At 38.0% G+C, this 13,196-nt stretch overlaps 1 protein-coding gene across 5 annotated transcripts in view; it reads right to left on the minus strand.

The window, feature by feature from the left end:
- KIF13B (kinesin family member 13B) overlaps positions 1-13,196 on the minus strand; it is a 125,186-nt gene that overhangs the window by 37,414 nt on the left and 74,576 nt on the right. For all 5 annotated transcript variants that reach the window (XM_052809273.1, XM_052809271.1, XM_052809270.1 and 2 more), the window contains 11 exons: positions 12,629-12,715; positions 11,441-11,631; positions 10,394-10,604; positions 9,095-9,257; positions 7,911-8,057; positions 7,258-7,407; positions 6,444-6,572; positions 4,685-4,855; positions 3,556-3,713; positions 2,165-2,297; positions 957-1,103 (listed from right to left, as the gene is read on the minus strand). In XM_052809273.1, coding sequence (XP_052665233.1) covers positions 957-1,103; positions 2,165-2,297; positions 3,556-3,713; positions 4,685-4,855; positions 6,444-6,572; positions 7,258-7,407; positions 7,911-8,057; positions 9,095-9,257; positions 10,394-10,604; positions 11,441-11,631; positions 12,629-12,715 — 1,687 coding nt within the window. The remainder of the gene's footprint in view (positions 1-956; positions 1,104-2,164; positions 2,298-3,555; positions 3,714-4,684; positions 4,856-6,443; positions 6,573-7,257; positions 7,408-7,910; positions 8,058-9,094; positions 9,258-10,393; positions 10,605-11,440; positions 11,632-12,628; positions 12,716-13,196) is intronic.

Genomic DNA, 13,196 nt, shown 5'->3' on the forward strand with positions numbered 1-13,196 from the left:
CCTCAAAGGGAAAAACAATACTTATTAAGCAAAAAAGGGGAGCAGACACGAATTGAATCACACTCTGTCAAGAGGGTAAACATTATGGAAAGCTGGGAGATGTCCCAAAAACTACTTGACATTTAGTTGGCCTTGTCTCAAGCAGGGCAGCTAATCAAGCAAGTCTGGAGACTTGCTTGTTCTGTTGCTCCAGATTTTGGCTTGCTAACTCAGAGAAGTGACTAAATTTCAATTTAGCTGTTGGGGGGGAAAAGTCAAACTGCACTAGAAACTGATAGAAATATCTCAGAAAGACAATCCTTAAAAACAGATCGATATACTTGAAGTTCAAGATGAGATGCAGTGCTTCTGAGGTTGTCAAACAGCTGGCTAACATATATTATAGGCCAACAACTGGCTCATATAATTCTAACATTTGTAACTCAACACTATTTGAATCTATGTTCCATTGATTTATTTTAATTATTTAAAATTGCTGCCATATCTAATACTTGAAGTAAAATCTACTGAAAAAAATCCTAATAAATTTTAGCAACTTTGGCATTTTTTCTTTTCTTCTTTGAATGGTGTGTTAAGGCTGTGCTGCTTTTAAGGATAGGAAACCCCCCCCCAAACCCAGAAGAGACATGGAAGGTAGTCTTACAAATATTATTTTTACCACGGAAAATGATTTTTGATTAAGAGGAAGATCTTTCACAACACTTTTTGAAAGACAGAGGTTTTGATTCAAGCTGTCCTGATTAATCCCTAAAACCACCATCAGAGCAATTCTGACAATTCTTCTTGACATTGCTTTATATGTTTAAGAAGTAGGTTCAAAAAAACATTCCCCAAAACCAAACTAAAACTTGAAACAAATGGAGTTGCCGCCAACTGCAACAAACTTAGGACATCACTTTATGCTTTTACATGTCTTGGAAATTGCGATAGCTGACAGGAAATATTCAGACTCTTACCTGATAATTTTCAGGTACTTTTTGTGACTTTACATGTTTTATTTGAACACACCCAATGCCAACAGATAATATTGATTCCTCCATCAGTGGCAAGGTTCCAGATTCCTGTACAGATCTCACTTCAACCTGAATTCGTCGAGATTGCCCCTGCCCAAAAGAACAATTTGAAATGCTTGGGGGGGAAAAAAAAAAAAAGAAAAGGAAAAAGAAAAAAAAAAAAAACTATAAAATGCTGAAAGCTTAATAATAGAGAGACCTCTACTGGCAGTCATTTGCAAGCAACATTATATTTTTATTTTGTGAAGAACAAAGTGGTGAGTACTGCAATCACAATGACCCAGTGTTCAAGAGATACCCCTTCTGTTGCAAGGATTTATGTTTACAGGATTTATGTATTTACAGAAAAAAAAAGTTCAGCATTCAGCAACTCCCCAGTTGACTTTTCAGGAGGGTTTTCAAAACATACACTTATAGGATTTTATTTTTAATACTTCTGAAGGAGGGAAATAGGATCTCTTCCCCACCTACAAAGGAGGAGAGAAAACAGTCTAATTTGCTGAGCTTCCAGAATTTCGGTGAACTTTTCCTGACTCTGGTCTCCTTGACTGAAAATTCTTACCCACTTTTGTTATCAGTGCAGCAAAGTAATTGTTCTTTAGTAAACCTGAAGGGAAAAAAACAACAACAACAAAAAAACCCAAAGGACTTGGGGAATTCAGAGGTACAGCCTGTATCTAACTTTTACTAATTCCTAGTGTTCTCTAGGAAACAGCTTATCACTTAAAAACGTTAACTACTCAGTTAAGCATTAACAATTTAATGCGTGCAGAATTCAAAGAACAAAGGAGTGGTTGGCTGGAAGGATCAAATAAAGGAGAACTCTGGACCTCTTTAAAAAAATAATTAAGTTCAGTCGAGACTGACGTCCTTTCTACCAGGTGCTATCACAGAACAGGGAACAGAACATAGCAAAAAGATTACAGGTAAGCCTTTGATCACCTTTACATCAGAGCTTATGCACACTGGCAGTTTCACAAAACACAGAGGGACTTCACTTTCTTCTACTTTATGTCTGTTTTACACAATATCATATTTTGTGTCTAAGCTTGACAGTTCCTTGGACACCATCCCTTTACCATACAAAATAGAAGCTTTTTAACTTTCCACAGGCTCTTTTCACAGCCAAAATCCTGTACTTGCCACCTTACCTGTCTGAGCTGGAAAATGCCTCCTGTGCACACATCCTTGGCAGGAGTCACCTCAACTGGGCAGTATTCCCCATTCTCATTCAGCTCTAGAATTTGAACCCAGAGTTCTACTTTTCGCGTTACTTCACTCCACCTGCAAAACATGTCAAATACTGTCTCTTTCTTTTTTCCCCCCGCCAAAGAAAAAGAAATAAAAACCCCAAAGCATTAGCTCAGACTGCAGATTGAAGCAGCAAAGGAACACTTCAGTATATACACCATTTGTTAGTATATAGAGTTACTAGTTGTGCAGTGCTTATGAATTTTACTGACAGCTATTTTAGTCAAACATCAAAACCAAGCCTTTTCTTGATTCCAACACAAAAACCAATTCCACTTTATTCTAACATTTAAGCTCTGGTCTCAACTACTGCCACAGAAGCCCAATGTTGTCAGTGCAATCAGATTCACACAGAAGACAGCAAAATGAAATATGACATTGTCTCACAAGCTTTCAAGATTCAGGGCACTTTCCTGAACTTCGTCATACTATTACCTTCTCTCCGATTCTTCCAAGAACTTAAATAAGAAACGGCCACTTTTGTAGTACTTCAAAATTAAAAAGGAAGGAGGTACTTACTACTCAGCTACCAAACGTAGCCCAGTATTTTATAGCATCCTTTTTCCATCTCCTCTTTTGCCATATTTTCGTGACTTTTCTTTTAAACTTCCCTATATCTAGCTTAATACTCAACGTGCTCAACACAAACTTAGGCTGGAAGTAAAAAGAGAAATAACTGCCAATAAATTAAGGTGCAGAGCTGCCTTCTAATTGGAGAGGCAAAACAACTTACATCTAAGAAAATGCTACTACGCTTACTTTGGAGACAACAAATGGCTGCCAGCAAAAAAGCAACCCCCTTCAGTCTGAATTACCATACTGTTGCATATTTACTCCAATTGAAGTAATTAGCAATACAGCTTTTCCAATGGAAGCATTACAGTGATGACATTCCATGGCCAAGAATGAATTGGAGTCAGACCTTGAATAAATATATTAGCGTACAGTGAGAACATCATCTTGCTGTTTCAGACTTGATAGATCTTTCTGGCGCAAGCTAGCATAACAATATAAAGGAAAATAATCAGCTTGCTCTTTTGTAAAACACTACTTATGCACTTGAGCTTGCCTAAACAAAGGACTTCAAAATTTTTCAAGTTTTACCACTTTTAATTTGAAACAGAGATGGGCATTTCTCCTCTTTCACTTTTTTAAAGCCTACTGACACATCACATGGTGTTATATAGTTTCAGAGATAGAGTCTCAAACACTTGTTCAGTTGTCTTCAGTTCAAAATTTCAGGCAGTGATTTTCCAAAATTCTAAACCAAGTATCTATTTTCCATATTTACCTGTCACGAAGGCTGCGTGTTTTGGCTTGAATTATTCCCAAATCCCACAAGGCTGGATTTTTACGGTCACCACTCTGCTTGTGCCCATATACTTCAATTGCCAAAGCACCATCATAAAGATGTTCCATGAAGTCTTCAGAAATATTTACAGAAACTTCCTGTATGTAAGCAACAAGTTGGTTGATTACTGTGAGTACATGATGACTTAGGCTTAGAGATTTACTGTCTTGACTTTCATATAAGCATGTAGTAAAGTCACCATGGTCTCCAAGACACAATATAGAGGAAAGGAAGAACTGTCACCTCAGTTTGTAAAATCAGGAGGCAAGGCAAAGATACATGATTTGCTGAAGATTAAAGTCTATAAAGAGCTGAAAAATGACCGCATGCTGTTCCAAGTCCTGAGCCAATGGTTGAAAAAAAAAAGAAAAAACAATATCATATGTTCTAATGTTCAGAATCAGAAAATCAAAACTCAACAGAAGGTATTATGTCTATTTTACAAATGGTAAAGTTACAATGGTAAGTGGAATAAATTGTTCAGTGTAATGAAAAATGATAGAAAGAACAAGATGAGAACCCTGGTGATTGGCTGGCATTCATCTAAGCTGATTTTAGATATCTCTATTAAAGATGCCTCCACTCAGACAGTTGTTTGAAAGTCAATAGGAAGAAATAGTCTGTTCTAAGATATATGACCTAACTTCAACATCTACATGAGGATAACAGGCATCACATCCCAGGAGTGGGACATTTCTCTCCACTGCATCAGAGCGTAGAGTGATCAGCTCAGATACGGACATCAAATGTACTCAGACGAATATCACTCTTCCATTCACACTCAGCAGCATTTTTACTGTGGGTAAACTCCAACATAAGTCTCTCTGCTGAACAGATTGCTTTCCTTTATTAATCCACTTCTTCACCTTCTGTGATTTTTGTACAAGTGAACAGTGTAGTATAATCAAACTTATATGGACTCTGAAGATGTTTCAAGTTCTTTTAAAAAATGGAATTAGGGTATCAGCCTCACAAAGTACAATAATGAGAGCAAAAAGGCAACTGTTGTGCAAGTGCAGGCCTGCTTTTTCTGCCTCCAGTTTCATTAATAAAATAGAAAAAAATTTACATTGCAGTGATCGAAGACAACCATGCACCGTGGCTCCTTGCTGATGGAAGATACGGAAGGATCCACCTCAGGTGCAACATTAACTGGCTCCAGTTGATCCCAGAATGTATATTTGCAGAACACAAAGTTGGAGAGGTGCTGTGGCAAACCTGTAGCCTGGAGTATTTTAATCTAGAAAAGAGATGAGAAACAAAGGAAAAGCACTTATTCATAGAACTAAAAATATCTCCTGTTAGAACAATGTTGTTCTGTTCCACTGCAAAGGATCCAAAAAAAACCCAAAAAAAACCGGCAGCAAAATAAAGAACTTTACAAAATACGAATTTCTGCATTGATATACATTGGAGACAATATTTTGAGTGCATCAGCTGAATGTCGCCACTAGATGTCACCGGGCACATATTTCTTGGGAGTGAAAGCTAAATGTATTAATTTTACAAACACACCAAAACATTTTCTTCATTTTTAATGGTGAGATGCACAAAAAACATTGTAATTAAAGAGGAATACAATAAAAATCTCATACTTCTACCAAAACTGGCTCCTTTATTCTGCAAAATCCTTAAGATACTAGTTGTCCTTATCCCATGATGCTAGAAACAATACAAAAATAACACCCAAAATACAAAAGTGGCCTGCCCCCTCTTTTTCAAAATCAAGGCCAAATAGAAACAAAATGTTTTGAATAACCTTCTGAACTAAACAAAGCCATCATATTAACCATACTATTTAATAAACTTCTACTCTCGATTTGTCAAATTAAGATCAAATTAGTTAGACTTCTATAGCAAGGCAGCACTCAAGATCCTCTGGAGAATATGCTTCCTGACACAATGCCCCATACTGCTTGCAAGCACATGGAACTCTACGGGACAGGATAAAAAGTGGAAAAGAGTACAACTGCCCTCAAATTGTTCATATCATCCAGAAGCCAGCAAAATTGGGGACCACTCCCTCTAATGCTTTTTGCCTCCCTCTCTTCTTATCTGTAGCTTGGCTTATCTTGCGTTTTACTACAACACAAAACTGCTAGTAAATACTTCCTGCTAACTTTCTTTTTATTATTAACAATAACAATTAACACACCTGTATATATTTCACAAAATATTGAATATTTAAAGAGAAAAATATTGAGCGAGAATGATTCACAAAACAATGGGAGTTTACCAGATTCTGTGACTCTTTTTGAATTAGATATTGTAGCTCCAATCCTAGTGCACAGATCTTCCATGTCTTCCAAGACTACAATAAACTTTCTGGGGTAAGACTGTATGCAGATAAATATAGTTTAATGAGTACCTTGCAGACTTAAAATAAAATCAGGGAGATTGAAAGGAACAAAACCCATCTAATTCTTTTGTGTTATTTCGGCCACTCCAGAAACAAAATATCATGAGAAAAGACCACGCAGCAGCACTTCAGGATAAACGCTGGGCACCAGGACATTACATAAGGCCATAAAACAAATACAGCAAAAGTACTAAACTCTGTACATATGACTGAATGATTAGGTACTGCTAAGTTATTTGCTCTTTTTGGGGGGGGGAATCCTGAAACTTCAATACAGTTTCATATAGTCAATCATTGAGTTTAAAGACAGGACTCTGCCTATATAGCTGCATACTGGAAGCAAACATGGTGCATGAGGTTACAAAGAGACATCTAATGTACAGAGGCCAATGCACGAGGGACTTCTTTAAGACTTGGGATGCAAAGGGAGAAGGTTGCTCTCAGAGGCTGGGATATATCTGGAACTCACCTGGCAGACAAGTTTTCTCTCCTGAGTGTCATTTTCATTTGAACAGTCTGGACTATCCTCGCCTCCAACCAACCTATCATCTATTTCTCCACTCACTCGAACAACTTCAACGTGGAGACGACCTGATACCTGATAAGAAAGGAGTAAGAATTACTTGTGTGCCAGAAAACAGTGACAGGTTCATCCCTTTTCAGGTAACAACAACTACTGCTGTTTCCAGTCTGTAAGCAGACAACATTTTATTCCTTTCTATTGTTTTGCACTGTGCATTTGTTGCGCCAGGCGAAGAATGCTTTGCAGCAAGAATCAAAAAGCCTTTGTTGCAAAACCATAAAGAAATCAGCCACTAGAGTGACTTTGAGAACACCATACTGCAATCTCACTCACCTTCACACCAGTCTCTAGAGAGTCTGCAAAGTGCACATGTGATGCAGAGCACAGAGAATGTTGCCTGGTATGCTCTAGCTTTTGCTTTGAAGTTGTTCTTACAGTATATATTTAAGAGCCTATTCTTGATGGTAGTCAGTGAAAGGCAGTGGAGCTATAGCTCATACTTGTTCTACTAAGTATTTATTTTGGGCTGCTTTGTTCAGAAAGGTGCTCACAAAGCTTTCTCCTTTCACAATCACTACGCTAGAATTCAGAGCTGTCTAAACAACTCTAGTAAGGTTATTATGGGATTTGCATAATTCCAAATTGTTAGCAAAAAGCTTGTGCACATGAAACTGGAAAATATCTACTATATACTGGCAATAAGATCCATGGGCTGTAATTAAACAGTTGAGTAAGGATAGATTATAGAAGAATGACAAACCTCTCCCTTCTGATTGATGATTGGCACAGCATATTGTAGCTTCACATCATAGAAGAGGCACTCAAGAAAAACATTGGCTACTCCGATAAGGCTGTGGTTTTCCTGCTCATCATAGAATGGATCAGCTCGCCTGAAGTAAGCTCTCATCACCTTCAATCAAATTCAGAATAATGTAAGAAAAACAAACTTTTCATGAAACCGTTTTCCAAGTGTTGCGCAACCAGCCTAATGAAAGAAAAATGGACTCAAGCAAGAAGCTAGATTAGATCACAAGAAGAATGGAAGCTTGAATTTTACTTTGGACCAAGCATAAGGTCTGTCCTCAGCAAGTTCTCTTTAATGTTGTCAGATTTGGAGAAGTCAGCCTGAACATCAACTCCTGTTGTGTTTACTTACTGCTTCTTATTTTATGCTCGATTTGGTCACCAAACTATGCATGCAAACAAGCATCAAAGTGACAAGACAAGGGTTAATGAAATGCTGAAGATCCGCTTCAGTACTAGGAGAAGAAAAGGTTCAGGAAAACTTATCTCTTTGCATATCCCCCCCCGCCCCCCCCCCCCGCCCCCAAGATTTTCTCACATCTACTTAAACAAAAAAAATTAACAGGGATGTAATTCTATCAGCACAATACTGGAGTAATGTTTACTTACTGGGTTGTCTTCCTCACAGTCTTTCCACTCCTGGTAAAGATCCCTCATATCTACCAATCGATTCTCCAGCTTTTCCAGTGACCAAATCTGTTTGCCTTTCCCTTTCCTTCTCACCTGAATAGCAGGCTCGCTGAGAATTGCACCTCTCTGTGAAACAATTAAAGAGATATCAATAAGGAATTCGTGTCACAACAATGAAAAAATAGTTTAAAACCAATACAAAACTGAGAACATCTTTGGGAAAAGTCTGGATTTTGTTCTTTTTTTATTCTAGCTTAAGCAACCCAATTCAAGCATGACAGACTCGGAATTCGGCTGTCACAGTATATTTGTGTTCAGTTTAACTGCGAAGCCTAATCACAGCTACAGGCACTAGTTTCTGTGGATTTTCACCTTACATAAACGTCAGAAATAGAAACATTTAAGCATTTCACAAATATCCTCAAATTACAGCAGGCCTGGAGTTCCAGCTAAGGTTACTACTGTCTGCAACTTTCAACTAGTGCAGACACTTAACCCTCTTTACCATCCAGTTTCTAGATGTGCCAGAAGACTGCAAGAAAACCAAGCAGATGAGAAAAAACTTCTAAAGCAATTGATAAAAATTCTAATCTTGGAATAAAATACAGCTACTATACTAATGACGGCCTCAGTATCACCAAAATATTGAGTTGACCTCATGAACAGAAACAATACCAGCTTAGGTAGCCAGCTTGAGACATGAAGTCTGGGTTCAGTTCCCTCCTTCCAAAATTTCTAAGATGCCTGGAACAAATAATTCAAATATTCTCTGCTCCAGTTCCTCCCTGCATAATGTGGATGACAGCATTTTCTCAGCTCACTAGGATGGTGTAAAGCTAAATGTCCACAAGGTGATGATGAATACTTGAAACAGATTTTACCTAACCTGCACAGGTTTTATCACTCTGCAACAGAAGCAAGTGTGAACTTCAACACCAGTGGAAAGGTCTTGTACCAAAACATTTATCAGTAAGCTAGCACATTATAAGATTTTCATGGTAACAACATAAGATAAGGATGTAGCATGCGCTAACAGAGCCATATTTAATGCACATGAATAGACTGGGAAACTATCTAGACCATTAAAGTCAGAATACAACAAATATGAATGCTGAGGGGCAAACTTACCGAACAACAATTTAGTTCCATTAGGGCTACCTTACCTTACTGTTAGCATTAAGGCTTGAAGCTGGGATCTGGAGGGTAACTTTATACTCTGTCCTCTTGTCCAACTCCTCTCCGATAAAATTGGCTTCTCTCACATACAAATTGGCTTTAACAATCTGCTCTCGCAGCTTTCTCAGGCTGTGGGTCAACATCTCTTCTCTAAAAGAAGGGCATTTGGAGGAGGAGACAGAAAAAATCATGGCATTTAAGTACTGAAACTGAGTGCAAAACAAATGATCACTTGACAGGAACGAGTCTTGACATTAAGCTTTTTAACAAAAAAACAGGTCAATTAAATTGTTTTTCTTCTGGAGGAAAAAAAATATTATCTGTACGAATTTAGCAGTATGAACATTAGCATACTGCTGGCTTTGGAGACTTCTCCGTGCATCTGCTGAAAAGTCAGCTCTTGTGTGGCTTATTCCAGAGTTTCCCCACCACACATGTGGATGTTCCATCTTACAGAGAAAGGTTTATTTAGACACCATGACCCACTTGCTCACTGGCCTTCCTGGCAAGCGTGAGAGAGCACCAACTGTGCAGCACAGGAATCTGGTACCACAAAATATTCCAGACACACAGCTAACACCTTGTTCAACTGTCTCAAATATTTTCTATTTCAAAAGTTGCTTCTCTAGACATATAAATTAGATTTGTATTTTCTCATTACAACGTCTTTACCATACTCATTGTTTTAGGGTAAGTTTCATCTTCCTCCTGCAGCTGCTCTTTTTGAAAGTAATCCTGGAAAAGATCATGCAGAGGCTGAAGTAAACAACCTCAGTGCAATTGCCTGAGGCAAAGAGGATGGTGGCCCCTCTGTGGTTATTAAACAGTTTTTGCAATGCTCCGGATCAAAATTCTTTGTATCATCCTCTTACTCCCTTTTCTTTCTGCACTCTTCTGGTTGCCAGGACCTGCCCAGGTCAGACAGATGGATGTGAGTCAAGAGGAAAAACTAACTTCCAGCAGCTGAGTCATGATCCATAGAAGAACAAACTCATATAGGAGTCCCAAAATTTCTTCCACTCACCTCATCTTTAGTCAAATTTGTTGCCAATCAGGATAGAGTTTCTCCTTAACAACAAAGCAGGCACTCACTCTTTCTCATCTTTTCTAGCATTATAGGTCTGATTGTTCTCAGACTAATATTTTCACCACATCCTCCCTACCCCCCCACAGGAGTCCTCTCAGAAATTTGGCAGAGGTGTGCAATGCAATTAAAATCTTGCAAAATTCACTAGCACTGAAGAACTTTAAATGAACACTCCTGATGGTCAGATTTGATTACCCACCTCTCCTCTGCCCACTGCCGTAAGCGCTGCTGAGCGCTGGGAGAATGAAAGGAGAACCTGTCCATGCTGCGGAAATGCTGCTTCTCTGGCGACAATCGCCTTCGTAATTGCTCCAGTTCATGTTCATACATCAGTCTCTGTCGTTCAAGTGCAGATCTCTTCTCCTCTTCATGTTGCTGCTCCAGGCTTTGCAAGATTGACTGCATTGGATCTAAGCACATGTTGAAAAGAAAGAAGCTAGTACTTCTGGGGTTCAAATACCCGGTAACCATAAAATTAAATGGAAACAGTCATGTAATGAATATGGGGCAGAGACAGGGAACTTGGAAATATGAGATCTTTCCCACATTCTGCTACAGATATGCTGTATGACCTTAGGCAAGGCACAAATTACTATGATTTGGTACTTCCCTTCCCCATTCTATATCTGCAGTTATCCATGTTATGGCCTGCAGTAGCCACTGAAATCCATGGTGAGGAACATCCTAGACAGTAAACATAGTTATCATGTAAAAGAAGGAAGAGATTACATTTTTGTTGTAATGCATATTAAAAGAAATGCTGCTTAACTGTGGAGCAAAATAAACATCTACAGAACAGATTGGACAGATGACTTAAGAGAATTGAGAAAAGGGAAAGACCAAGCTGAAAAAAAACTTCCTCCTGTTTCCCAAAATAATGCCATTCTGGGACAGCGACATAAGACCACAAAAACTAAAGAACATGATTTACAGAGACAGAAATGACTACAGTTAATGCCTGAGTGAGACACAACACAAGAAAAATAAACAACAAAGTGAAAACACTTTGATTTGAGGCCGCAGTTCCATCAATTCCAGTTTTGGCTTTTTCCTCAACAAGAACTGCCAAACAAAACAGTCTGCGATGGTTTTTTTCCCCCTCAAGCACAAAAATGGCTATAATGATTCATTCACAAGAAAAATTCTCCAGCAGGAAGTTATAAGGGAAAAAGTCTGTGGTTAAGAGTCCCTGAAGATGTAACCTCATATTCTGTACATATTTCCAATAATTTCTGTCGCTTCTTACCATTACTACCAAGTGCCTTCATAGTGACTTCCATCTGGGCATACTCATAGCTGAAGTTAATCTCACTAGATACTTCACTGGAATTGTCACCATCTATGTCCAGTTGCTCAACACTATTACTGCACTTCATAGAGTTGTCTCGCTCTTCATCCTCATGATCGGCCTTCTTTTTCTTCTTTGGCAAATTCAGCCTTCAAATAAGAGGAAAAATTTTTAAAGAACTATTAATTGCTCAACTCTGAAACACAGGGTTGCTTTCAAAGATTCTTAATTTTAAGTAGATTATCCAAATCAGTAGATTTTTTCCCTTTCAAAATTTGTTGATCTCCTATGAGTGTAGTTTTCCTCAGGGTAGACAGAGGAGTTCAAGGCAAACTAACTAATCTATTCAACACTCTAAGAATAGAGAGTACCTGATATTACTAATTATATAGTTAAGATAACCATGATTTTTTTCAGTTGTACCATATCCAAATAATTTAGAGGCACTAATGAAATTATATCCCACTTTTAATGAAAATTCTTCTTTTAAGCATAAAAGAAAAAAATTCAGTTTTAGATTATCATTTAAATCCACAGATCTTTAAGGTATTTCAGACCAGCCACAGAGGGTTTCAAGAATACAGCAGTTCACAGAAAACTTCTACCACTGATCCTGTCTGATATAAGAAGGTCGTAGGTATGGCTTGAGCTGGAACTCCAGGGAACAGAGAACACAGTGACCTTGTAAGACCCAGATCACTGTATAACATAGGTCAAAAATCTAACACCTTATCTGCAAAATCCAAAAGGCAACCTATCCATGTCAAAGCTTGGGTGTAATATTTTCACCGTGGAAGAGAAAGTACTGAGTATTAATGTGGTACCGAACCACATTACAGTTACCAGCTCAAAAATTAAATCTCTTCAGTGAGATAATAGTACTGATAACTACAGCAAGGTCCTCATCAGCAAGGTTACAGTCCCTTGAAAATACAAGTTAAATCAACCTAGTGCTCTGAAATTAAAATCATGCACAGTTGGTATAACATTTAGCATTCAAGAATATAGTCAGCATTGCCTTTATAATCCCAATGAAAAAGAAACCACCTCCTCCTGCAGCTTGAAGGGTCCACTGACATCTTTCCATATACCTTAAGATAAAACAAAGTTGGCGCAAACTAACAATGTCTTTAATATCTTTTTTACCTGAAGAAGTGGTTGTTTCCCCACAGTATTCTGTCTCCATGATGTAGCTGGATAGGACACACGACCGCAGAACCATTTACGAATGTCCTGTGAAAAGGCAAAAATCTAAAGCAAATGCATCTATATAAGGCTTACATTTTTTCCCCAGTACTACTTTCTTGATTGTAACTAGTTATGGTAGAAGAACAGGTTTATGGATTGCAAACAGGTGAAATATCCCCAGAAACTTCATTGATCTCCCCTCTGCTGTTTCATAAACTCCTCAAACTCAGCTTCTTTTAATTGCTTAAGCTTACGGAGTTCAGGACTTTCGGATAGATTTTATGACAGCTATGTCTGGGGTGCATAATTAGAGCTTAAAAATGAGGGGCCTGAAAAAAACATGCCACGGGAAATAAACACTTTTCACACTACTTTGACAGACAGACACAAAATAGAAACATTTGGATAAGATATCAGAGACCTTTGCTATAGAAATAGCTTAAAGACAATAAACTAATTAGAATAATCAGAAACTACTTTTATTTCAGAGTCAGATTAAGTCTGAAAACAGGATGATAGGATAACT

This window comes from Harpia harpyja, chromosome 15, assembly GCF_026419915.1.
Source record: "Harpia harpyja isolate bHarHar1 chromosome 15, bHarHar1 primary haplotype, whole genome shotgun sequence".
NCBI classification, from domain to species: Eukaryota; Metazoa; Chordata; class Aves; order Accipitriformes; family Accipitridae; genus Harpia; species Harpia harpyja.